Below are 23,730 nucleotides of genomic sequence, written 5' to 3' on the forward strand. Positions count from 1 at the left end.
TGAAAGGAGATCGAAATTAAGCATCATGGATCAGTAATGGATGACATAAACATTATACTCCACCACAGCATCCTCAGATTTAGGATCGAACCAGTGAGTCTTGGCAAGAGCATAGCCTCGAGCGAACCGGAAAAGTCCACTCCCTCCGACCACCGGCATCTCTCTTACCTCCGACAACACTGTGTTTCTCCCAACTATGCTGAGTGTGCTCCCGTTATACTTCCCTTCAGTGAAAGCATAATTAAGTGTCATTAAGAGACCCAATTCACTCTGTGATGCAAATCCATAGATCCCTTGAGCTCTTCCCACGATTTTCGATGTATTCTCTGGACTCTCCGTTAATGGATCGTCGATCATCCTCATCCTACCGAACGTTGTTGGTGATGTCTTTGAGGATTCTGCTTGAGCAACCGTTATGGCAGTTGGGTTACGGCCACTAACAGTATCATGGAAGTAGAAGTGAAGGTGACTTACCTTCTCACGCTTAAGCTTCATGGATCCCGGTGGTAGAGTCTTAGAAAAGCTGTGAGATTCGCCGTCGACGGCAACCGTCGAGAAGGTGATGAAGATGGCTAAGAAAACGATGAGTTTAGGGAGAATTTTGGCCATTGGAGGCTTGATGGATTGTGAAGTCATCTTAGTGGTGTCTTGTGTTGATTGGGAAAGAGTGAATAAATTATTGGGTTGGGCTTGTGTTTGGATTTTATAAAGAAAAGGTGAGAAAGCAGAAAGGAGAAAGGAGACAGATTGATTTGATTCCAAAGAGAGAGACATGGAAAAGAAAGAAAACGTAGCTGTTGTTGTGAATTGTGATGGTCTAAGGTGGTGGAGTGGAGGTTAGGGTTCACATGACCCACAGGTCTCTAATGGGATTGAAAGGTTGTCTAGGCTCCAAGAACGGGTCAGACTCAACCTTAAGTAGTAGTTTATCTGTATTTGAGTTGTTGTTTAGCTCTATAGTAAAATTATCTCATCTTCTTGTATGTAAGAAGACTTAGAGAGAATTTGGGGATCAAGACCAATCGCAAGGCATGAGACGACCCAAAAAGCACTTGAACATGATCAACTTTGGAAGCCTACTTGGGTATTGAGTAATTACCTGTACGAATGAGCAATTCAGATCTTCTACGGTGCGCTGTCTTGTCCTGTCTGTGTTGTGCAGACACAGGATCACGCACAATGATCATCTTACCCCTGCTTGGACGGGGGTAAGGCAGTCAATGTGCATCATCTTGTGACTACATAGCACCGTAGGACGGGCAGCTTGTGCCATAGAAAATCTGGATCCACAAATGAGAAAATCTGGATCCACAAATGAGTGTAGAGGCATATTTCGACCTCGTTTAATCGACTTCATACGCCTCATTTGAAAGGTGTCACTTCTTTGCTAGGGAAATGGAGGTTTCTATCACAACTTTTGTCCCTTTCTGGGCAAGAAGATGGACTCTTCATACTTTTGTGTTTATACTATAATGCCCCCCCCCCCCCTCTCTCTCTCTCTCTCTCTCTCTCTCTCCAACTAGTAATTCTTTGATAATATCATTGATACAACAAATTGTACATTCTTTCTTTGGCAGGTAATGATTGAAGAACTGAACCACTAGGCGTGGCAATTGAATAAAAGACATCGCTCACCTCTATCTCACATTGGAATAAGTCCTAACATGGCCTAGTGCCTCTTAAGGCCCGTCGAAATCAACCCGGCCATTTATACAAGTGAGTGACGGAATACAAGACATCAATCATTCCCCAACATGTATAAAGCAAGCTTACCATTTTACAATGACACCCTTGGCCCCTTCCCGTTGAATATTGGGGTAAAAGTTAGTTGGTGTGGGTGGCAGGGTCTAGGGAATGAATTCTATCTCCAAGTCTAATACTAATAGTCCATACTTACCCTCTCTCATTGTTACAGAGAGACTAATCCGATTGCGGATTATTTATCAAATCTGCAACAAAAAGTGGTGTGATTCTTTTGTTTTACAATATTTTCCTCCTTCTATTGTCGGTGAGATGGAGGCTGATGCTTCGAGAAGATCCTGTTTTCGGATTAGTTTTTAGTTTTTATTATCCGGAATGTCATTATCTTTTTGTTGATTGTCATGCCATTGGTGAGAATCTCAACCTTATGTCTTGCAGCAGTTTTTGGTTCCCTAGTTATTTTTCCAGGGTTTATATTCTTTATTTTAATACAAAAGATCTTTTAGCCAAAAAAGTCATGTTGTTAGGTTGATCAACTTTATGAAGGTTTTGTCAAGACTCATATGATCATGTTGAATTTTGAAGGAAACAGTAGTGTGTGATGAATGGTCATAATTCTCCAAGCATGTTAGAATAGGAAGTCAAATTCTACAGATCCCTCCACAGTTTTGAATGAATTTTCCACAACAGAAGAAAATTGATGATATGGAAATAACTCAGCTCTTTCTAGGAAATAATCCATCCCGTGTAACTTGGGTTGGTTGATCATATGTCATGGTTTGTTTTTTGGAAAAGCTTGAGCTTCTATTGTGTGACCTCTGTCTACTATATGGATGGCTGATTTTATAATTGTTATTTTTGGCCAAATAGCTAAATTGGCGAATCGAGTTATTAGAATTTATTTATTCTAAATAGGAAATTTATTTTTTTTTTTTCTTATTCATTTTAAGAGATTACTATTCTCAACTATGTTTCAAAATTAAACTCTATTCTTCCAAGTGGTCAGGTTTAATTGGATTAGAAAGGAAAGCCCTGTCACTCTGTCAGTAGCGTGTAAAACATTATGTTCAAATTTCATTCCATGGTTGGTGGAGCCTTTGTTATTGGTGAAGCCTAATTTTGGTTTAGAAAGTGCATTCGGTATTCTCGGAGGGTTGTTTCGGCCTCGAAATGACCTCGGATTTTCACACATCACTGCCAAGGGCGGTGTGTTGCGTCGGGCTCGTCGAGATCTTCGAAACAATATATTTTGGGATATATGTTATATTTTGGTCTGACCCTGTCTAGTTTGGCATTTTTAGGTCTCGAGGCAATTCTGTACTTTCTCGGGTTAGGGCTTCTCTATTTAATATTCTTATCTTTGGGAGGGCTGTATGAGAGGTTTTGTAACATTTCCAAAGGATAGTGAAATCTGTTCTATTGCTCGGCCATGGATGTAGCTTCCCATCTTAGGGGTGAATCACGTAAATTTCTGGTATTGTGTGTCTTCTCTGTTTTTCGTTTTTCTTCTGCAAATCGTCATTCTGGATGTTGTTTTCTTAATAGCCTTCTAGCTCAACAACTCTGCATTCTTCACATACCCCCCCCCCCCCCCCAAAAAAAAAAGGTTAATTGGATTGAAAATTGACGAAAATGAAGTTTCCTCTATCACCTTGGAAGAAAAAGTCCACTTTTCCCGGTGTCCTTGGTGCGATTCAAAATAATATCACTAGGGTAAAAATGGTTTATGTATGTCAATTGTAGACTTTATGGTCTCAATTAGTACTGTATCAAAATTTGAAACCTAATGGAAGAACATACTGTTTCGTGCATTTGCATGCATCCCTATGTATATGCAAGTGAATTTTTATCCTAAGTAGTACTGCACCGTGCGGTGGCTGCAGAGGCCATGTGCAACATGTGGGGCCCGCTGTGCCACATGGCTTCTGTTGTGCCGCACGATGCAGTACTACACCGTGCAGTTACAGGAGAAGATAACGATTCATATGCAAGTATGCTTTCAGTATTTCAACCATTATTGTGCATTCTTTCGCAGTCTTGGATTTTCAAAGCTCTGTAAATGTAATTTACAAAAATTTGACTTATATAATTTACCACATGACAGTTGTTAGCACCTAAAGTCGTTGTGTACGTAATACCCCATTTATAGTTAGGCTGGTTTTAGGCAGACTAAAGTAGCAGGTTGGGCTAGGAATTGCCACCCTCGTTAGAAAACCCCAGGAAACACCACCAGAGGGACTATAATTTCCTAGTTCTTGTGTACCCATGGTGAAGGTCAAAGTCAAATGCAACAAGTGCTCGTTAACCAACCACGGTTACCACCAATTTGGATCCTCTACTACCGAGAGGCCCGGCAGAATTGTGCTGCCAAGACACGGTGAGGTGCATAATGATCGCCATACCCTTGCCCAAGCACCTTACTCAAGTGGAGGTAAGGTAGTCATTACGCGCCTCACGGTCCTGCCATGCAGTTCGACAATAGAGGATCTTGATCCAGCTACCACTCACAATAGAACCACAACCACACCACCCCAATGGACTCGACTGAAAATACTTCAACATTGCCAACTTTTCCACATAAAGCCAATAGGAGGGAGGCACTCCTCCAACTTTTAAGAAACCCCACCTCGGGCTCTTCTACGGCGTAGGGAGCGCCACAAATCTTGTGGTGTGGCACCTACTTCCACCTGCCCGGTACTGCCATGTGTGCCCCACACACAAGCAAGGCAGAAAATACCGCCTTACCCCTGTCCAAGCGCCTTACCTAAGTGGGGGTAAAATGGTAATTTCTGCCTTGCTTGTGTGTGGGGTGCACTGTAATACCGGACAGGTGGAAGTAGAGGATCAGGACTCCTTTTGGACGACCTAGATCAAGTTGAAAATCCAGATTTCAAAATCCAAAAATCCTCTTGTACATAGCATGTGCACAATGCTCAGCTTTCCTAGTTGATCCAAGCCGTCCAAAGGGGAGCTCGTCCACGTGGCGAGCTGCGGTACCGTGCCACAAGATGTGCAACGCACTCGTGCGCCGTAAAGGAATAATAGTAAGTAACACTACAAAAAAGTTTGAGATGGGAACTTAAATAACACTCTGTTTTAAAAAAAAAACTGAATCAACATTAGTTCTAATCAATCAAAAACAAAGAAGAAAAGATCGAAATTTCCAACAATTCAAAGGAGATCGAAATTAAGCAGCAGGGATCAGTAATGGATGACATAAACATTATACTCCACAACAGCATCACCAGTATTAGGATCGAACCAGTGAGTCTTGGCATGAGCATAGCCTCGAGCAAACCTGAAAAGCCCACTCCCTCCGACCACCGGCAGTTCTCTCACCTCCGACATCACTGTATTTCTTCCAAGTATGCTTAATGTGCTCCCGTTATACTTCCCTTCAATGAAAGCATAATTAAGTGTCATTAACAGACCCACTTCACTCTGTGAAGCAGATGCATAGATCCCTTGAGCTCTTCCAACGATTTTCGATGTATTCTCTGGACTCTCCGTTAATGGATCGTCTATCATCACCATCATACCAAACCCTGTTGGTGATGTCTTTGAGGATTCTGCTTCAGCAACCTTAATGGCAGTTGGGTTACGACCACTAACAATATCATGGAAGTAGAAGTGAAGGTGGCTTACCTTCTCACGCTTAAGCTTCATGGACCCCGGTGGTAGAGTCCTAGAGAAGCTGTGAGACTCGCCGCCGACGGCGATAGTCGAGAAGGTGATGAAAATGGCTAAGAAAACCATGAGTTTAGAGAGAATTCCAGCCATCGGAAGCTTGATGGGTTGTGAAGTCATCTTAGAGTTTGGCTTTTATAAAGAAAAGGTTAAAGGGAGAAAATTTGATTCCAAAGAGAAAGAGTAGCTCTTATTGAGATGGTCAAGGCGTGGAAGTGGGGTTAGGGTTCACATGACCCACAGGACTAGACTAGAAGGGTCTGATTGACCCAAATAAAGTAGGTCTATGACATTATGGAGTGTGCCACAGGAGACATTGTTAGCAATTAGTGGTGAACCTTTTTGTCCTAATTGGAGGTTTTAATTGGCCCACTTGACAAAGGAGTACTATAGCTTGGAAGTGGCAATGTGTCATGGTCATTCAATTCCAAACATTTTAGAATCTAAACTAAAAGTTTAAATTATTAGCTGGTTGATGGAATTGGCATATGAAGACACTTAAAGGTTCCAAACTTAATCGATGTGTGATTATTTGAACTTCATAAGTTATAATGTTAATTTTTAGGGTAAATTACACGTCACCTCCTAGTTTTCAAACGAAACTCAGATCGTTCCTTGGTTTTTGAAAAAACTCAAATCACCTCTTCTACAGTAACGGTGTTAGTATGTTATTAGTTATTGGTGTGAAAGGACTGTTTTACCCTTGTACTAAAACATTAGAATTAAATTTATAATACTACCCTTCCTTCATCTTCAACATTGGTCAAGGGTAGTTTAGGGATTAAATTTATTTAACTGGCCGACATCATCACTTAATAGCATAAAATTAATGGTAGGGACTAATTTATCATATTGGGGTCTAAACCAGGGGGTGATTTAAGTTTTTTCAAAAATCAGGGGGTGATCTGAGTTTCGTTTGAAAATCAGGGGTGATGTGTAATTTACCCTAATTTTTATGGTCATGGATCTTTTCGGGGGTATGATGTTTTATATTCGATTGTTTGGATTTGTGGGTTGATTTTAAAAGACCATTAAGAAGCCATAAGTTTCGAGGTCCGAAGGACTATATGAGTATTTCGATAAAATTCTTGTATAACTCTGTAATTCTATCTTAAGCTATATAATGTGTACTTCCATCTCTACCAACCAATAAAAAAAAACCCGGCCCCTACTGTCTAAAAAACTTTACCATATAAGTCACATGCTTTTCATTTTTATTTGGGAAAGTGGCAAACTTTAGGCTGAAACTTAATACATGAATATCCTACTCCCTACCTCCATCAAAAAAATAAAATAAAATAATTTGTGTACATGAATCAAAGAATGATGGGCAAGTTTCAAGATTGCAGTGAGGTGCACCAGTACCTCTACCGGCCTATTATTTTAGTATAAGACATTAGTCCTACCTCTTAATATGTATTTATTTATAAACATAAAAGTTGATAATATATATCTACATGCCCACTATTTCCCAATATGCTTTCCACACCATCCGATATCATTAAAAAAATATGGACAAGATATCGCTCTCTAGTCGGTAGCACCATGCATGAGATTTTTTTTTTGTTTTTCTCATGAGGGTGGGAATGTAATTTCACATGCTCCTTGTTGGGATACAATGTCTTGTATTCCATCGTTTGCATAATTGGTCTGATTTCAAAGGATCGTTAAAAAGTTGTAAGACTAGAAGAATCAACCCACCTTGTGTGTTTTCTTCGTTATTAACAGGGCCAGCTCGACAAACTGGCGGGTCCATACAGGGGTCTAAGGTTAGCAGTCCTTGGGAAAAAAACTTTGTCCTATGGGTATTTTAGTAAATTACCTGTACAGGTTTTTACTATAAATTTGCAGTAAAGGTTCTTTCTAACTCTGTAACACACACACAGCCGAAGGACTGGTTTGAGTCGTTTGGATAACTCAAAGGGTTTTGTTAAGGTCGTGAAAACTTTATTGATACCATAAACACGATTGGAAGTATGTCTATCAAATCCATAGATAAAGTGTTTATCTTTGCTTAAGTTGCATGATTATAATGGGGCGAATGTTGTCTACAAGTTTTAACCTAAAAGTTATTCACAATTAGGGGGACAGAATTAGGCGGTCTATTCATATAATTGTCATATTGTGCTATCAAGATTTGAGATTTTGAGACACAAGTGTGAACGTACATATTGTTTGTATATTAAACCTCGTTTCCCATGTTTAATTCAGATCGACAAATATGTGCCTCATATCAAAAAGACATAGATTCACAACAATCATTTTGAGTTCCAGTAATTTATCTGTTGTTATCAGAGACTTAACTTGGGCATTGGAGAATCCCCGCCAAAACAAACTGGTTCTCCCTTACTCACCTGATTCTTTTTGTAGGTTTCATCGAGGAAGGATCTATCAACGATTTTTTGACACAACATTTACAAATTTAAAAGAATTCAGTTTTAATCCCATCCAATAATAATCCTTTTAGAAAACTTGGCACCATGGTTTTAGGTATCAATATCATATCAATCGATACATATCAATATCTCCGTTATGGATCAGAAATATCAGCAAATTTACATACGATACCACTCGTTAAGAGCAAGGTTCTAAAACTCGGGTTTCGACCAACCAGAAAATGAGTTCGTCTCGGTTTCGACCATATCTTGGTCGAAACCTAGGACTTTCTCTAGGCTAACTCGAACCTTGGTTTCGATGCCCAAAAATTGTTCTTTTGCCCTGATTCTTATTTAGTTGCCTATTCTTGACATTTTAAACTCAATCCATGATTAGTTTCACATAGAGAACACTAAAAATATTACTTGTGATTTTGATCCAAGTTTGATACTGTATATTGTTCTTGGACATGGTATCCAATAAGGTTTGACTGGAACATAACTCCTTCAATACAAATGAGATTTAAGCAATCCTGGATTTGTTAGAAAGCTTTGTTTTGATAGCTTTCCAACAAGTCCAAGATTGCTTAAATCTGATTTATATTAAAGGAGTTATGTATCGGTCAAACTTAATTTGGTGTGCATGAATGCTATCAAAATCACTCTGAATGAAAATATTTTTTTAGACATCGAAACAAATGAATATTTTGTCATACTTTTGATTTTTAGCAATGTTTTACCATATTAAAATTTATGGAATTTTTAGATTTGAGAAAAACCCCAGCACTAGAAAGTTGAAAATTGCATCTACCATCGAGAATTCAGTTTTTGTTCTTGAACTGGAGGATTGACTTTTTTTTCCTTTTGGAACTAGAGGTTATTTTCTTATTTATGAATAATATCTTAAGTAAATGAAAATATTTACTTAAATGATATTAGGTATAAATAAGTGTCTGTCCTGATTTCTGGCCTGGTAACTGGCATATTTAAGTATCTGTACTGGTTTCGAGCCAGGTTTCCCCAAGTTTCGATGGGCACAAGTGTCGAAGCTTGCAAAATTACCAACATCTTGGTCGAAACTAGTCGAAACCATTGAACTTCGATCGAAACCCTAGATTTTTTAAAATCACCCTTCAACTCGTCTCGAAAACCTGCGAAACCGAGTTAACTCGGTGGTTTCAACAGGTTTCGATCGAATTCTTCTTCCATGGTTAAGAGTCAAGACTCAAGACTCAATATTCAACACCCAACCAATCCATATTGTATCGGTATCAATGTCGGCGGTGACCAGTACAGGCACCAACACCTAAAACCTTGCTTGGTACAGCCATGGCTCGTGCCTAGAATTCTAAAAAAGTAATTATGGTCTTCAAGCTTCAACCATATATTTAACTCTAAAGTCAAGTCGTCACCTTGCACTTTCGAAGTCTAGTGGGTATCCCCACCGGATGCAGATCCTCTATGGCGTAGCTGCCCGTTCTGCCTGTGCTATGCAGATACAAGATCGTACACAAAGACTATCTTACCCCCACTCGGACAAAACGCTTGGATAGAGGTAAGGTGATCTTTGCATGTAGCTCTGTGTCGATATAACACAGGCAAGACGAGCAGCCGCACAGTAGAAGATCCAAATCCATCTCCACCTTTCTTTCCTTCTTTTTTTTTCCCATGAACCCACTTTCGTTAAGATTGAGGAGGAAGATTTAAAGGTCAAAGTTGAGGTAGGTAACCAACCCACTTACTGACTTTAATTTCAGTCTCTTATGTATTAGAATGAAAAAGCCTTAAGATATGGATCTCAGTTTATGGGTTCATTGGATGCCTAATGGCAGACGTGAAAATCTATGAGATTCGAAGAGAGTCGGTGTAGTGGAATTTTAATAAAGGAGACTTACTTTGGCTTTTATATATGTATAGAGTTGGGTCTATGGTCCATGGTCTATGGCCCATTGGACCGGCCTTCTTGAATCAGAAAGATCTGTCTCTCTGCCTCTCTTTTTCTTCTGTCTATTTCTTTTCTTACTTTCTCTGTGATTTCGTACACCATGGACCCTTTTATGTAAGTGGAAGAAGATGGGGTAATTTGCCCATTCCCAATACTTTGTGGAAAAATTGGTATATAATGCTGGGTGTTCTAGAAGTTGGGATAGAAGGACAATGCCAATATGCCATGAGGCCCATGACTCCATGACCTCGTCACTGTGACTTAGGCCTCAAATGATATATGGGTGCTCTGGTCGGTCATCTCAATGGGACAAAGATCTAACCCAAAAGGTCTTGATTCGTGTTTGAAAAGGTGTAAGCGACAGAAGAATTGGCTAACACTCAACATTTGGGAGATGAGGGTGAGGGTAGGTGTCCTTTATGGAACACTTGACTTGTCCCCCAACCATAGAATAATTATCAGCGTAGGCAGCTTCAATTCCTCTAATAGGGGCAGTGGATCCTACCTTGGATAGTTGTTATGGGCAGGAGGTAGGGTGGTTATTTTCACTCCATGTGAGGAATTGGAAGGGACAACGTCTCCTCACCATATGGTGCTCTCATAAGCTCTAAGCATGGTTCGTAATCTCGCATTGGATTGGTATCAGTTGAGGCTGATCTCGATATTAGATCGATCCTTTCTAAGTCACATGGAGCAGCTACATGATCGAAAAATACGATTGGATCAGGCAATATGATCCAATTCGATCCGGTTTGACTGAAGTGTTTTTTTGGATTTTTTTCAAAGCTTTTAAGTTTTTTTAATATTTTATATTATTTTGATTGATGCTAACCGATCCGATCCAATATCACAATACCTATCGATCTTGGCCGATATATGACCTGATCCATAAAAAAACAACTTTTGGGGTTTTTTGACCAATCCAAGGATTCTGATCCTCTACGACCGGGCAGCCTAGCGGCCAGCATGCGTCCTCACATAAGTAAGGCGAAATGACCGCCCTACCCACTGCCCGAGCACCCTATCCGGATGGGATCCACTCCCTGCTTGTGTGAGGCTGCATGCCAGCCGCTCGGTTGCTCTGCCGTAGAGGATCCAAATTGCCGATCCAGACCAATTTCTATCGATCCGGATCAGTATCACCCATGACCGATCCCTGGATTTTGAACCTTGGGTATCTAAGACAATGATCTAACCAAAAAAACTGTAATAAGGGAGCAATGCTTCTAAAATGGGGAAATGCTTCAAAAAAAGAAGATAAAATTGTCCAAATGTTACAAAAAAATTTCTAATAGTTTGAAATGAGATTCTTGTAATTTTAGAAAAATTTAAACATGGTTTTTTTGGCAAAAGGTCAATGTCAAGTTGCAAGGTCTATGTACAAGTGCGAGGACCAATGAAAGTACGTGCATGGGCATCAATAGGGGTGGGATCTTTTCAATTTAGGGGTTTAGGGAAACGGGTCATTTTGTGTGATCCTGTATCTGGGCTGAGGCTGCCCGCAACTTGGCATGAATCTTTTTATCATATTTGTTTCTGGGTAAATAAGTGTAAAATCTTCTTTTCAATTTTGATTAAATTCTTTATGGCACAAAAGAGATATGTTGGGACTCTCCAAAGATTGGCTATTATCCTTTTGGAGGAGATTAATCCCTCTTGGTGTAATTCGATTCTTCCCTTTTATCCTAATAAACGATACTTTATTGGTTTAAAACAAAAAAAAGCTTCGATGTATAATAGGATGAAATCATATACAGATTAAATCAAGACTTAAAATCACTTTTCATTTACCCCCCAAAACAAAAACAAAAAATCACTTTTCGGTTTTTTCATAAAAAATTTAGAGGAGAAATAGAAATGGAGGTTGGGAAGGGCTTTCAGTTACATCCTTTTGTGCCATTCACATGACATGATTTTTAAACCAGTAAGGCCTTGATTAGGCCTGATCAGCCCAGCCCACTATAGGCTGGAATGGATTATGGACCAGTCCAGTCCAATGGCAAGGCCCAACCCATACGCAAACTCCATATCTAAAACTGGCCTGGTATATTATGTAAAATGTACCTAATGACCTTCTTTTATTAGTCATATATTTATTTGTAAAATTTTATTTTTAAGACGAAGTTCCCTAGGTATAATTTTTTTATGTTTTTTGGTAAGAAGTATAACTTTTTGTTGATGATATTGTTATGGTGGATGAGACAAAGACAAAGATTAATGTCAAGCTAAAATTATAGATATCTACCTTGGAATCAAAAGGTCTTAAGGTAAGCAGAACAAAGATGGAGATAGTGAATATTGCTGAGAAGGAAATCTCACAAAATTATTATTTTAGATATTTGGGTTCAATCGTACATAAAGAATGTGATATAAATGATGATGTTGTCTAGATGATTAAAATAGGGTGGATGAAGTGGCGAGATGCGTTTAGAGTGCTATATAATCGACATATTCTTAAAGAAAAATTTTATAGGATTGTCATATGATCGGCTATGATGTATGGTGCAGAATGTTGGGCAGTTAAGATACATCACATAGATAAACTAAGTGTTGTGGAATTGCAGATGTTTTGATGAATGTGTGGCAAAATTAAGAAGGATAATAAGAAATGATTGTAATAGAGCTTATTTGAGAGTTGCCCAGATTCAAGATAAGCTTTGAGAGTGTTGTATGAGGTGGTATGGTCATGTTCAACAGAGGCTTTCAGATGCTATAGTTTAGAGAAGTGACTTGATTCAGGTTGAAGGCACTAAAAGAGTTAGGAATAGACCTAAAATGACCCTGGGAAAAGACATGCTTAGCTTAAGTCTTATCTCAACTCTAAAGTATGATCTCAAATCGAATTGATTGGAGGGCAAGGATCCATGTAGCTAATCACATTTAGTTAGATTTATGGTGAGTTGTGTAATTATTGTGGTTATGTTCTTTTCTTTTTTCACTTTTATCAATCTTTTGTCATTGCAAGGTTCCATGTGACCAACTCTATTTAGTTGGGATAATGTTGAGTTGTTGTAATAATTAGATTAAGAGTTATTGAGTGTATTGCCCACAAACAGACACATAAAGGGGTGAAATGAACCCCAACCCCCCCCCCCTCCTCCTATGATGCCAACACATGTGCTCTCATTGGTCCCCTAAAACATGCAGAGGCCATGCTCCCGTAGAGAACACAGTATAAGGGGTATACAGTGGATACACCCGGTCAGAGAGGAAAGAGTGTACAATCAGAAGGATACCCTCATGGCGGTTCAACCTTTTAAAACGTCCCGCAGACCAGGTGGTCCCATGGACCGGTTCAAAATAATCAGATTAACTCCAAAAGGCAAAACCCAGTTAAACCCTCCGGCGCCGGGTGCCACTATCCTCCGCCCTCTTGTTGCTCTGTGCTATGATTTCTGCAACGCAACCATCACTCCTGCCGGAAAATGAGAATCTACAGAGCTTTCAATTTCCGAACTCTCAAACAGCGCAGACTCACGAACCTCGGTTCCACAAACCAAGGTCAGATTTCTGCTCATATTTGTTCAATCTCTCACCTAGAGGCTTCGTCACAAACCCTAGATCAGCTCTCAATCCCTCCTCCAGCCGTTGATAGGAACGTCGAAGAATACTTAGAAAAAGCAATCTTAGATTCTGAGTGGCATTCAATCGAACGGCTCTCTCCAAATCTCACTCCGTCTGTGATCTCTAATGCCCTTTCTAAGCTCCGCGGATCGCCTGACACTGTTCTAGCGTTAATTGAGAAATTAGGTTTTGAATCCCTTGATGTCAGATGCCTTTGCCTCGCAGTGGGTGTAGTCTCTCGCCTTCCATCGCCACAACCCGCTTTACAGCTCTTGAAGAGAGCATTGGAAGGCGGTGTTGCAACGAACCAGGAACTTTTCGACGAGTTAGTGCGTGTTCGCGAGAACTTGAGCTTGTCCAGTTCAATTGTTCTGGATTTGCTGATTCGGGCGTGTTGTGGATTGAGGAGAGCAGAGCAAGCTCTCGAATGTTTCTACTTGATGAAGGATCAGGGGATTCTTCCCAAGATTGAAACTTGTAATGAGTTATTGAGTTTGCTTTTGAAACTGAATAAGACCGTCACGGCTTGGGCTCTGTATGCTGAAATGTTCAGGTTGAGGATCCCTTCCACAGTCATCACGTTCAACATTATGATTAATGTATTGTGTAAGGAAGGAAAACTGAAGAAGGCTAAGGCTTTCATTGGACACATGAAAGGTCTGGGATTTAAACCAACTGTTGTCACTTACAACACGATAATTCATGGGTACTGTTCGAGAGGCAAACTCGAAAGCGCTCAAGAGATGTTTGATTCTATGAGAAATATGGGTATACAACCAGACTCTTACACTTATGGTTCTCTCATCAGTGGGTTGTGCAAGGAGAGAAAACTTGAAGAAGCAACAGCTCTTTTTGGCAAAATGGTGTATGAAAGGCTACTACCTACTGCTGTGACATACAACACATTAATTGATGGATACTGCAACAAGGGGAACTTGGCAATGGCCTTTAAGTACAGGGATGAAATGGTTACTAAAGGAATAAAGCCAACTGTCTCCACATACAATTTGCTGGTTCATGCCCTGTTTATGGAAGGTAGGGCAGCCGAAGCAGATGGCTTGATCAAGGAAATGGCTGAAAGGGGCTTGGCTCCTGATGCAATCACATATAACATCTTAATAAATGGGCACTGCAAGGAAGGGAATGCAAAGAAAGCCTTTGACCTGCAAGTGGAAATGTTAAGTAGAGGGATTCATCCTTCTACAGTGACGTACACACCCCTAATCTATGTTTTGAGCAAGCAGAAAAGAATGCAAGAGGCTGATAACTTATTCAAGCAGATTGTCTGTAAAGGAATTTGCCCTGATGTCATAATGTTCAATGCGCTGATTGATGGCCATTGCATCAATGGGAACATGGAGCGGGCTTTTATGCTCTTGAAGGAGATGGATACTAAGAAGGTTGCTCCTGATGAGGTGACCTACAATACACTAATGCAAGGGCTCTGTAGGGAGGGGAAAATTGAGGAAGCTCGTGGACTTCTCAATGAAATGAAGATTAGGGGCATCAAACCTGATCACATCAGTTACAACACGCTCATTAGTGGGTATAGTAGGAAAGGTGAAATGAAAGATGCCTTTAAAGTTCACGATGAGATGTTGAGCAAAGGTTTCAATCCCACTCTTCTCACTTACAATGCTCTTATCCAAGGGCTATGCAGAAACAAGGAAGGAGATCATGCTGAAAAACTCTTCAAAGAGATGGTAAGCAAAGGTATTACTCCTGATGACAGCACCTACTTCTCATTGATTGAGGGGCTTGGGGAAAATGAAGGCTTGTTAGAGAACACTGGGATGTAATCCATTGTTGACCAGCAGACTTTCAAATTTCTTGTGATGCCTTAAAAAAGAAACCAATGCTTGTTTATCGGGCATGAATTCTTCCTACATGTTTTCGTTTGCCAGTGACAGCATCTATGCACCACTGCTCACTCTCATATTTTGCCACCAGAGTTCAGCATTGTCAATAAATGCTGTCAATAATTTGTGAATATATCCTAAGCATGAAAAGGGACAAGGAAGAACTTTCAGGTACTCATACTTGCATTTCTTCAATTTTATTCAGAGAATGATTTCATTGTTTTTCTTCAATTGAGCTAGTTCTATTATTGTTTGCAATTTAATTTGTCCTGAATTATATTAGCCTCTATGTGACCACACCAAGTCCAGCTCTCCTTGGAAAATTAAATAAAAAATAATGCAGCTTAAATTCTTACGCTTATGATAAGGCCGGTTTCAAGGCGTTAGGAGTATTCATGTTATTTGAAAAGAGGACCACAGGATGATCACAGTCACAAAATCAGTATCACCTTAAAAATCTATCCCAACTTTATGAAATCTGCAATATATTGAAATATTTACTTGAACCTGCCATAAAAGATCTGCCTTGGAGTATAGTCATAAAAAAAATGCAGGTATCTGGTTAGCCTTGCAATGACAGAAGAATCCTAATTGAAGGGGAGTAGTGATAAATGGTTGTTTGGTAGATATGAGGTAGAGCAGTCCTTGGTATTTGTCCCTTAGCATTGGATGTGTCTTTTGTTGGAATTTCTTTAACTTAGTGGAGGCACATATCAGTAAATATTATGACTCATAATTAAATGAGTGATGGACCTAATTTCTTCACCACTTTTCCTATGGTTATCTTAGGCCTGCCTCTAGCTCTCGTGGTTCCCTCAATCTGAATGAGGTCACTCCTTGTATGACTTCAAATAGAGCTGATTGGAGAGCAAAGATCCATGTGGCCGATCCCATTTAGTTGGGCTTTGATTGTTGTGACGCTGTTGTTGTAATACACTCCATTCTTGAGGTCTGGGGCTCGTTGTTGAGCAGTTCAGATACGGTTCGTAGCTAAGTTGGGTCGATGCCCTAGAGTTTGTGTCACTGTTGTGTGCTCTTTCCCTTTACTTTTATATTATTAATATTATGTTTCTTCTGGGATCCATGTAGCCATCCCCATTTATTTGGGATAAGGCTGAGTTGTTGTTGTGGACCTAGTTTTGTCTGGTAGGTCCAAGCTTCTATTAGTAGCATACTTCTGTTTTTGTCTAGGTTTTAGGAATTGGGATTCGGGTACTAGTCAACCCTGTCCGATTCCGATTCAAATCGGGGTTAAGTGCAGGTATTGGGTCAACTGTCATGCATCCCCTTGTATATCTATGAACGCCTACAGTACTTCACCACTATTATGCACTGTCCGGCAACCCAGATTTTCGAATCTCAGCCACGTGGCAAACTCCGTTATGATTGAAAATTGACATGTGACTAGAGTACCTAGTGTTCTACCACTCTAGATGTCTGCAAAATTTGATTTACTATCTGATCTATCACGTGCAGTTGTGCATGTTGGAAAGGTTCCTACCACGGGCATGTAGAAACCAGGTTCCCAAAGATTTACAATGGAACCTCATATTTTATGCCCAAAAATCATTAAAAAAAAAAAAAAATGGATAGATCAAAATTTACGCTTACGTAAATCTTCTAGGCATTTTACGTCAAAATAGAGTTTCTATGGTAAAAAGTGAATCAAGTATGCGCACTGGGATGGGAAATCAAACAGGTTAATTGCTTCAGGCTAGTGCTCTTTCTTCTTGTACCCAGTACTCACATTCGTAAAGTGTGATGCAGAGTTAAGCAGTGGAAGAAGTGTACAGACTATAGACTACAGAGTTCCCAAACTGAATGTGGAGTTGGGTCTCATCTAAGTACTAAAAAACTGACTGTTGTGTCCGGAACTCCATTCAGGCCATGTTAACCCAGATAAAAATCATCTATTAGTTGGACCGGTTTCAGTCGGACTAGGAATTGCTTGGCACTGTAGATACTAAAGCCTGTGAACCAGCACCCAAGAGACTTTCTAGTTCTTGTCTACCCATAGTGAAGGTCAAAGTCAAAGAAAACCATTGCTCGTTAACCAACCACAGCTACCAGTCATAGCAGAACCACACGCACAGGCACACAGTTAGAATACTTCAACACTTCCATCTGTTTTTTTTCTTTTTTTTTTATGGTACACTTCCATCTTTTTTCACATAAAGCCAATAGGAGGGAGGCCCTTCAACTTTTAAGAAGCAACAAAGCAAACCAAAGTACCACAAACTAGATGGTTTCGACAAATTTTGAATTTTAAGATAGGAAATTATTGAGACTTTGTTCAATGGAATTAACATGAGTTGTAATGAATCAAAAGAAAGGCGGAGCAAAACTCCAAACAATTGAAAGGAGAAGATTCATGGATCAGTAATGGATGACATAGACATTATATTCAGAGCATCCCCGGTTGTAAGGTTGATTGATTGAGTCTTTGCCTAAGCGTAGCCACGAGCCAACTGGAAAATCCTGGTCCCTCCCATCACCTGAATCTCGCTCATGGTTGATCGAATCTGATTCCTCCCCAATAAGCTAAGGGTGCTCCCGTTGTACTTCCCTGCTGTAAAAACAAAGGTGAAGGTCATCAACAAGACTAACTCATTTTGTGACGCCATTGTGTATATCCCCTGAGCTCTTCCGACAATCATAGAATTCATCTCCAGTGTTTCCGTCAGCTGGTCATCCATCACGGCCATTGTACCAAAAAAAGTTGGTGAATTTCTTGTGCTGCTTGCTTGAGCAACCCTAACTGCAGTTGGGTTACTACCACTAACAATGTCATGGAAGAACAAGTGAAGGTATGTCATCTTCTCACGCTTAAACCACAAAGACTCCAGCAATAGACTGTCGGACTTGCCATTCACTGCAATATTGGAGAACATGAACAGGATGGTTAAGCAAATAACAGATGAAGAAAAGAAACTGAGGTGAATTCCGGCCATGGGGGCGAGCCGTTGAAAGATATAATAATTAAAAGGGTAAAGGTTCTATGAGCCATTGGGGCAGGGTACACTAGCACCTTTCTGTCTATCTCTCTCCTCACATGAAATCACCTCACTTTCCTCCAATGTACATACTGTTTTGTCGCACCTCAGTGGTGCATTCCTCTGTGCTGCCCTAATTAAAAAGATAAGTGTGGAGCATACAATTCATTCTCATTGTTGTAATAACAACCAATGAACAAAAACATATTTTTTTACAAAAAAAAAAAAGAACAAAAATCCTACATCGCCTAGGGATGTGTCATGGAATGCGTATATATGTTATGACCTTTCTTACTTGATATGACGCATTTTAGTCAAAGCAAACAGTATGGTGCCATCGATGGAGCTGGTTTTGTGACACTTTATTTTAGATCCAGAATCTATTACAAGATTGCATACCAAACACAGCCTATTTAGAGCAAGTGTTTGCCTAAAAATGGTTCTGGGATATGGGTTCCGAGCATTTGTGGGCCTGACCAAAGGTCCAACCCGGAAAAAAAAAAGAATTTGTTCCCAATCTTTAACCATATCGAAACATATGAGCCTTTAGTTTGGTTCCATGCCTCCCTCATCCCAGATTGAACCTGCAAGTAGGCTGGGAAATGGCCAGCCTGTGCCCATCCAAACCCAATTTATTCTTTTTTTCAACACTAAACCTTGCTAATATATGTGGGGAAGATAAATGAAATTAAAAGAAACCAAACACCTCCCTTGAGCTGTGCCTTGCATGCATGAACAAGAAAGCAATTGATGTCCAAGACTTCCCACCTTCTTCTATATATACAAGAACCAGAAAATAACAGGTTCAGAAAAGAACAAGAAAGTAACTAGGATCCACACAATGATCTCTAATGAACGGCTATAATTTATCATTGTTCCACTAAATTACGGCTCTATTATTGATCGATAAGAACATTTTGAATTGACAAACTGAAATGATTATCAAGTATAATAATATACTTAATCTTTTATTTAATTTTTAAATGGTTTAAGAATTCCACTAACTTCACTTTGCCTTGTTTTCTCTTTTTTTTTTTCCATTGGGAAAAAGAACTTTGCCCTACGCCAGCACTCTCATGAGTCCATCTCTCTCCTCCCATATGAAAAGATACTTCTGCCCCCTTGTTCTGATTTTTTAGGAGGAGAGAGATAGACACATGGGAGTGCTGGTGTAGGAGATACCTCTGCCCCCTTGTTTTAATTTTTGAAGAGGAGAGAGATAGACACATGAAAGTGATGGCGTAGGAGATACCTCTGCCCCTTTGTTTTGATTTTTGATGAGGAGAGAGATAGACACATGGGAGTGCTGACGTAGGGGATACCTTTGCCCCCTTGTTTTGATTTTTGAGGAGAGAGATAAACACATGGGAGTGCTGGCGTAGGAGATATCTTTGCCCCCTTGTTTTGACTTTTGATGATGAGAGAGATAGACGCATGGGAGTGTTGGCGTAGGCCACACTTCCGTATAGAAAACTACTTCCCTTTTTCTTTTTAACTACACTTTTGACAAAAAGGTAAGACATTAGATAGGAAAATGAATGCAAGTCAACATCTAAGTCTGCTTTATTTATGCATGACTACTAACATGAATACTTGCTAACTTATAATTATTTTTAGAATTGAGGGTTTAAATTATTTTTTTTTAGTGATTAAAAAACTAATTTAATTGGAAATTTTTAAAGGATACACAGTTACACACATGTATCTGTTTTCTTATACATGTATTTTCTATTCTTATTCTAAAACTTGCCTTCTCACAAAACTAGTAACTGGTAAACTCAACATTTTTGTTATCAAGATTTGTTTTAAATGATGATAAATAAAAGGGCATAGTTTTCCAATGAGAGGCTTCTCTACTACTTGTGGCTTTCTTGAGCCATTTGGAGAGTCTTTTAGGCAAACCAATTGTTTGATGAAAATGTCCCCCTTTTGACTTAACCACATCCACATGTGAAGTTTTGGGGTCCCATCTCTACAGTATGGGTCACTATGTTAAGACTTTTATGTGGTTTGCATCATTATTATAAGTTTGGAAAATCTCAATCTAATCTAATCTAATCTTTTCATATGGAGATGTGGAAGTTTAAAAATTGATTGATAATTCATCTTTAGTTTTTGGGAAGTAGTTTTTTGTCCGGGAGAGTGGCCTATGACAGCGCTCCCATGTGTCTGTCTCTCTCCTTCTCAAAACAAGGGGTAGAGGTGTATTTTCAAATGGGGAGGAGAGAGAGACTCATGGGAGTGCAAGCATAGGCCACACTCCCGGACAGAGAACTTTCTCCCTTAGTTTTTTTAGAGCAATTTCAAATTTGGTTTTACTTTAGCTCGTTAATGGTGTTAGTAAAAATCCCATTGTGATCAAAATGTTGTTACTCATAAAGTAGCAACATCAACGCACCCTTTCCCTTTCTCTTCTTCCTCCTGTAAACCCACCTGCTCCCACCCCTCTGCAACTCTATCCACGAAGGCCGCAACCCCTCAGCAAACCTCTCAACTCAATGAAAATTGCAACTGATGTGGATATAAACTGTGTAAACTTTTCTTTTTTGTTCATCTTCTTCCTTTTCTGTTTGATTATATGATAGTTGATGAAGGGCGAGTCTGTTTACCTCCGGAGAATCTAGTGGAGATGGCAAAGAGGTTCGTCGAGTCGTCCCGAGTTCGAAAACAAGAAAACTATGAAAACCCATTTGAGGTTCCAATACCAAAAACTAGATCTCTCTATCGGAAACTCAAAAACCCTATTACGATGCTCGCTAATTGTAGAGGGGTTGCGGCCTGCGTGGATGGGGTTGCAGAGGGGTGGTAGCATATGGATTTGCAGGAAGAAGAAGAAGAAGAAAGGGAAAGGGTGTAAGGGCAATAAGGTAAATTTTTAAAGAGAAAATAGGTATAATTGTTAGGTTTCTTAGGTTTTTCAAATTTATCCATTAACTAGGAGAGGTCTGAGTAATTGTCAGAAACGCAAGAAAGTTTCCTAAATTGTCAGAAAGGTCAGGGGGAGGTCTAAGTAATTTATTCTTTGTTTTAATATTTTGGGTTTTTGACAAATGCCTCTCTGAAAATGCCCATTTGTCCAAATGCCCCCTATAACTTTTCTAATGGCAAATTCCCCCTTACTTTCAAAACTTTGTAGCACTTTGGTCCTTGTCGTTAATTTGGAACGTTAAATGTTAGTTTTGGGGTATCTAATGATCAAAATGCCCTTCTGATAAAAACCCACCAGAATTTAAAAATAAAATGTCCAAAATGCCCTCATCTTCTGCAAATGGTTTAGGGTTTGAAACTGAAAATCAAACCCTAAACCATTTGGGGAAGATGAACCCTAAAATCAAACCTTCAAAACTGAAAATCAAACCTCCAAAACTGAAGTTGTAGTGAAGAAATTTGTGGTTTAGGGCGTATTGATCGACATGGTCCTTTCAGACTTCCACTCTTCTCTGTTCCTTTAGGGGCTTCTTTGGTTCCATTTCGTAACTTTTCAGTACCATGAACCATTTTTAATTTAACCATCTCGAAGTATGGCAACTATGTATGAAGCAGGAAAACAATTATCTTTCTGAAATAAGTTCTCATACATGTGTGGTTCTGCCAATTTGCCCTTTCATCGTTGACACCTATCATCGTCTGAACATTGAGGGGATGAAATTGTTTCCTTCAGTTGTTGTTTGAGCTGTTGTTGCTATTAATCCAAATGTAATGAGTCATTCAGACTCTACCTTCTCAGTTTGTTCGGGGCAACATTTAATGAGTTTTTGTTCTTTACCTCTGTAACTTTGAGCATTGCTCTTGCACTTAGGAAAAGTATGCATTGATCCTGAAATTAACACGATATGGTGCCACATAATGAATTTTTTTTTTTTTTTTTTTTGGTAAATCACATAATGAATTTTAGATCTTAAATATGTTACATTGGCTTTGTATGGTTTCATGAAATGAATTTTTAAACATTTTTTTATTTTAGTTTTTCATCATGTTTTCCATCTAAATAATTGGAAACTATAAACCCCGATATAAATCTCGATATATAGCTGTCAAAATTGGAGTGTTCTTCAACTAATGATAGTGTAAGCAACCGAAACCTTTTTGCTTCAAATTTGTGATCGCCGTCAGTCACTTTTTGTTGAAAACAAAGAGAGAGAGAGAGAGAGAGAGTGGAGGTCTGAAAGGACCATGTCGATCAATACGCCCTAATCCACAAAATCCTTCACTGCAACTTCAATTTTGGAGGTTTGAGTTTAGGGTTCATCTTCTCCAAATGATTTAGGGTTTGATTTTCAGTTTCAAACCCTAAACTATTTGGAGAAGATGAGGGTATTTTGATCATTTTATTTTTAAATTTTAGTGGATTTTTATCAGAAGGGCATTTTGATCATTAGATACTCTGAAACTAACATCTAACGTTCCAAATTAACGGCATGAACCAAAGTGCTACAAAGTTTTGAAAGTAAAGAGAAATTTACAATTAAAAAAATTGTAAGGGGCATTTGAACAAATGAGCATTTTTAGAAGAGCATTTGTCAAGAACCCTAATAGTTGTACGCGAGTTGACGAAAGCACATGAGACATGTGATTCCCAATATGAGAAGTTGCCGAGCAGGAAAAGCAGACCTTCCTTCAGAGCATACTGAAGTCAGCAAAAACTCCATGACGCATCCAATCGTTGTCCACGTGGCACCGTGGGCCGTGGAGTTAGTAAAAAGAAGGGACGTGTAAATAACCTTTTCGCTCTTAAACGGATAAAGAATGGAACCTGGAAAAGACATGGTTGGTTGACTTGAATTACTTCGCTTGCTTACGTTTGATTTTGAACTTTGGAACGCCATCAGCCTCCAGACTCAAGGCGTGGAAAACACGCCTTCTTATGGAAAAATGTACTTTTCTTACTTATCAAAATTACGAAAGTACTCTTTCATTGCTGAAAAACTGAAAAATCAAGAATAATGGTTTTTTTTTTTATTTCGTTGTGCCTACCTATCAAACATGCTTCAAATTTTAACTATAATCATAGGAAGTAAAGAATGGAAACTAGATCTGATTAAATAAAAAGAAAAAATAAATGGATACTAGACCGATACGAATGTGTTAAGTATCAATATCGTTGGAAACTTGTATGGACTCCAATACCTCTATCGAGAACCTCGTAGTGAAAGTAGGGGAAGGAGGGATGCCTTAAGTCATGAAGTGAAGATGTGAGAGTTGAACATTTTAACCATGACCTCTTGGGAGCTTTCATTCTACTATCAAGACATCAACCAATGGTATCAGTACTCAAACAAAGGGATTGACATAAATATTCCAAAAAATAAAGTTCAATTTTTCCCTAACAATCCTCTCCTCTGACATATGGGAATGGTGGAGCATAAAAAATCACCTCATGGGTTAGCCATGACAATTTGCTGTTACATCTCTACTAAATGCTTGTCATATTCTAAGCTTTCAAGTATATATGGGATTTTACTCAAAAAAAATATATATATGAGATTGAGTTATCTGTCCAATTGTGTAGCATACACTAGCATCTCTTTATGTCTATCTCTCTCCTACCTCCTATGAAATGATGTATTTGCTTCCTATTGAAGGAGTGAGACAAATATAGAGAGGCG

General features: G+C 39.2%; 4 protein-coding genes across 4 annotated transcripts; 1 reads left to right on the forward strand and 3 right to left on the reverse strand.

The window, feature by feature from the left end:
* Nucleotides 1-638, reverse strand: LOC122643094 (dirigent protein 22-like). Its single transcript, XM_043836728.1, has one exon. It carries the CDS (start codon nucleotides 634-636, stop codon nucleotides 31-33), a length of 606 nt encoding a protein of 201 aa, XP_043692663.1. The 5' UTR covers nucleotides 637-638; the 3' UTR covers nucleotides 1-30.
* A 4,262-nt stretch (nucleotides 639-4,900) lies between these two features.
* On the reverse strand, nucleotides 4,901-5,508 carry LOC122641599 (dirigent protein 22-like). The gene has a single exon (XM_043834888.1). It carries the CDS (start codon nucleotides 5,506-5,508, stop codon nucleotides 4,903-4,905), a length of 606 nt encoding a protein of 201 aa, XP_043690823.1. The 3' UTR covers nucleotides 4,901-4,902.
* Nucleotides 5,509-12,995: 7,487 nt separating this feature from the next.
* On the forward strand, nucleotides 12,996-23,333 carry LOC122643892 (pentatricopeptide repeat-containing protein At2g15630, mitochondrial-like). Its single transcript, XM_043837464.1, has 2 exons — nucleotides 12,996-15,104; nucleotides 23,324-23,333. Exon 1 carries the CDS (start codon nucleotides 13,134-13,136, stop codon nucleotides 15,069-15,071), a length of 1,938 nt encoding a protein of 645 aa, XP_043693399.1. The 5' UTR covers nucleotides 12,996-13,133; the 3' UTR covers nucleotides 15,072-15,104; nucleotides 23,324-23,333.
* Nucleotides 17,481-18,084, reverse strand: LOC122643893 (dirigent protein 21-like). The gene has a single exon (XM_043837465.1). The coding sequence runs from the start codon at nucleotides 18,080-18,082 to the stop codon at nucleotides 17,579-17,581; it is 504 nt and encodes a 167-aa protein (XP_043693400.1). The 5' UTR covers nucleotides 18,083-18,084; the 3' UTR covers nucleotides 17,481-17,578.
* Nucleotides 23,334-23,730: the final 397 nt, after the last annotated feature.

Source organism: Telopea speciosissima, chromosome 10 (genome assembly GCF_018873765.1).
Source record: "Telopea speciosissima isolate NSW1024214 ecotype Mountain lineage chromosome 10, Tspe_v1, whole genome shotgun sequence".
Taxonomy (NCBI): Eukaryota; Viridiplantae; Streptophyta; class Magnoliopsida; order Proteales; family Proteaceae; genus Telopea; species Telopea speciosissima.

Bases quoted from the DNA above. Each gene is read 5' to 3' on its own strand.
- LOC122643892 (XM_043837464.1), top strand. From the start codon at position 13,134: ATGAGAATCTACAGAGCTTTCAATTTCCGAACTCTCAAACAGCGCAGA.
- LOC122641599 (XM_043834888.1), bottom strand. From the start codon at position 5,508: ATGACTTCACAACCCATCAAGCTTCCGATGGCTGGAATTCTCTCTAAA.
- LOC122643094 (XM_043836728.1), bottom strand. From the start codon at position 636: ATGACTTCACAATCCATCAAGCCTCCAATGGCCAAAATTCTCCCTAAA.
- LOC122643893 (XM_043837465.1), bottom strand. From the start codon at position 18,082: ATGGCCGGAATTCACCTCAGTTTCTTTTCTTCATCTGTTATTTGCTTA.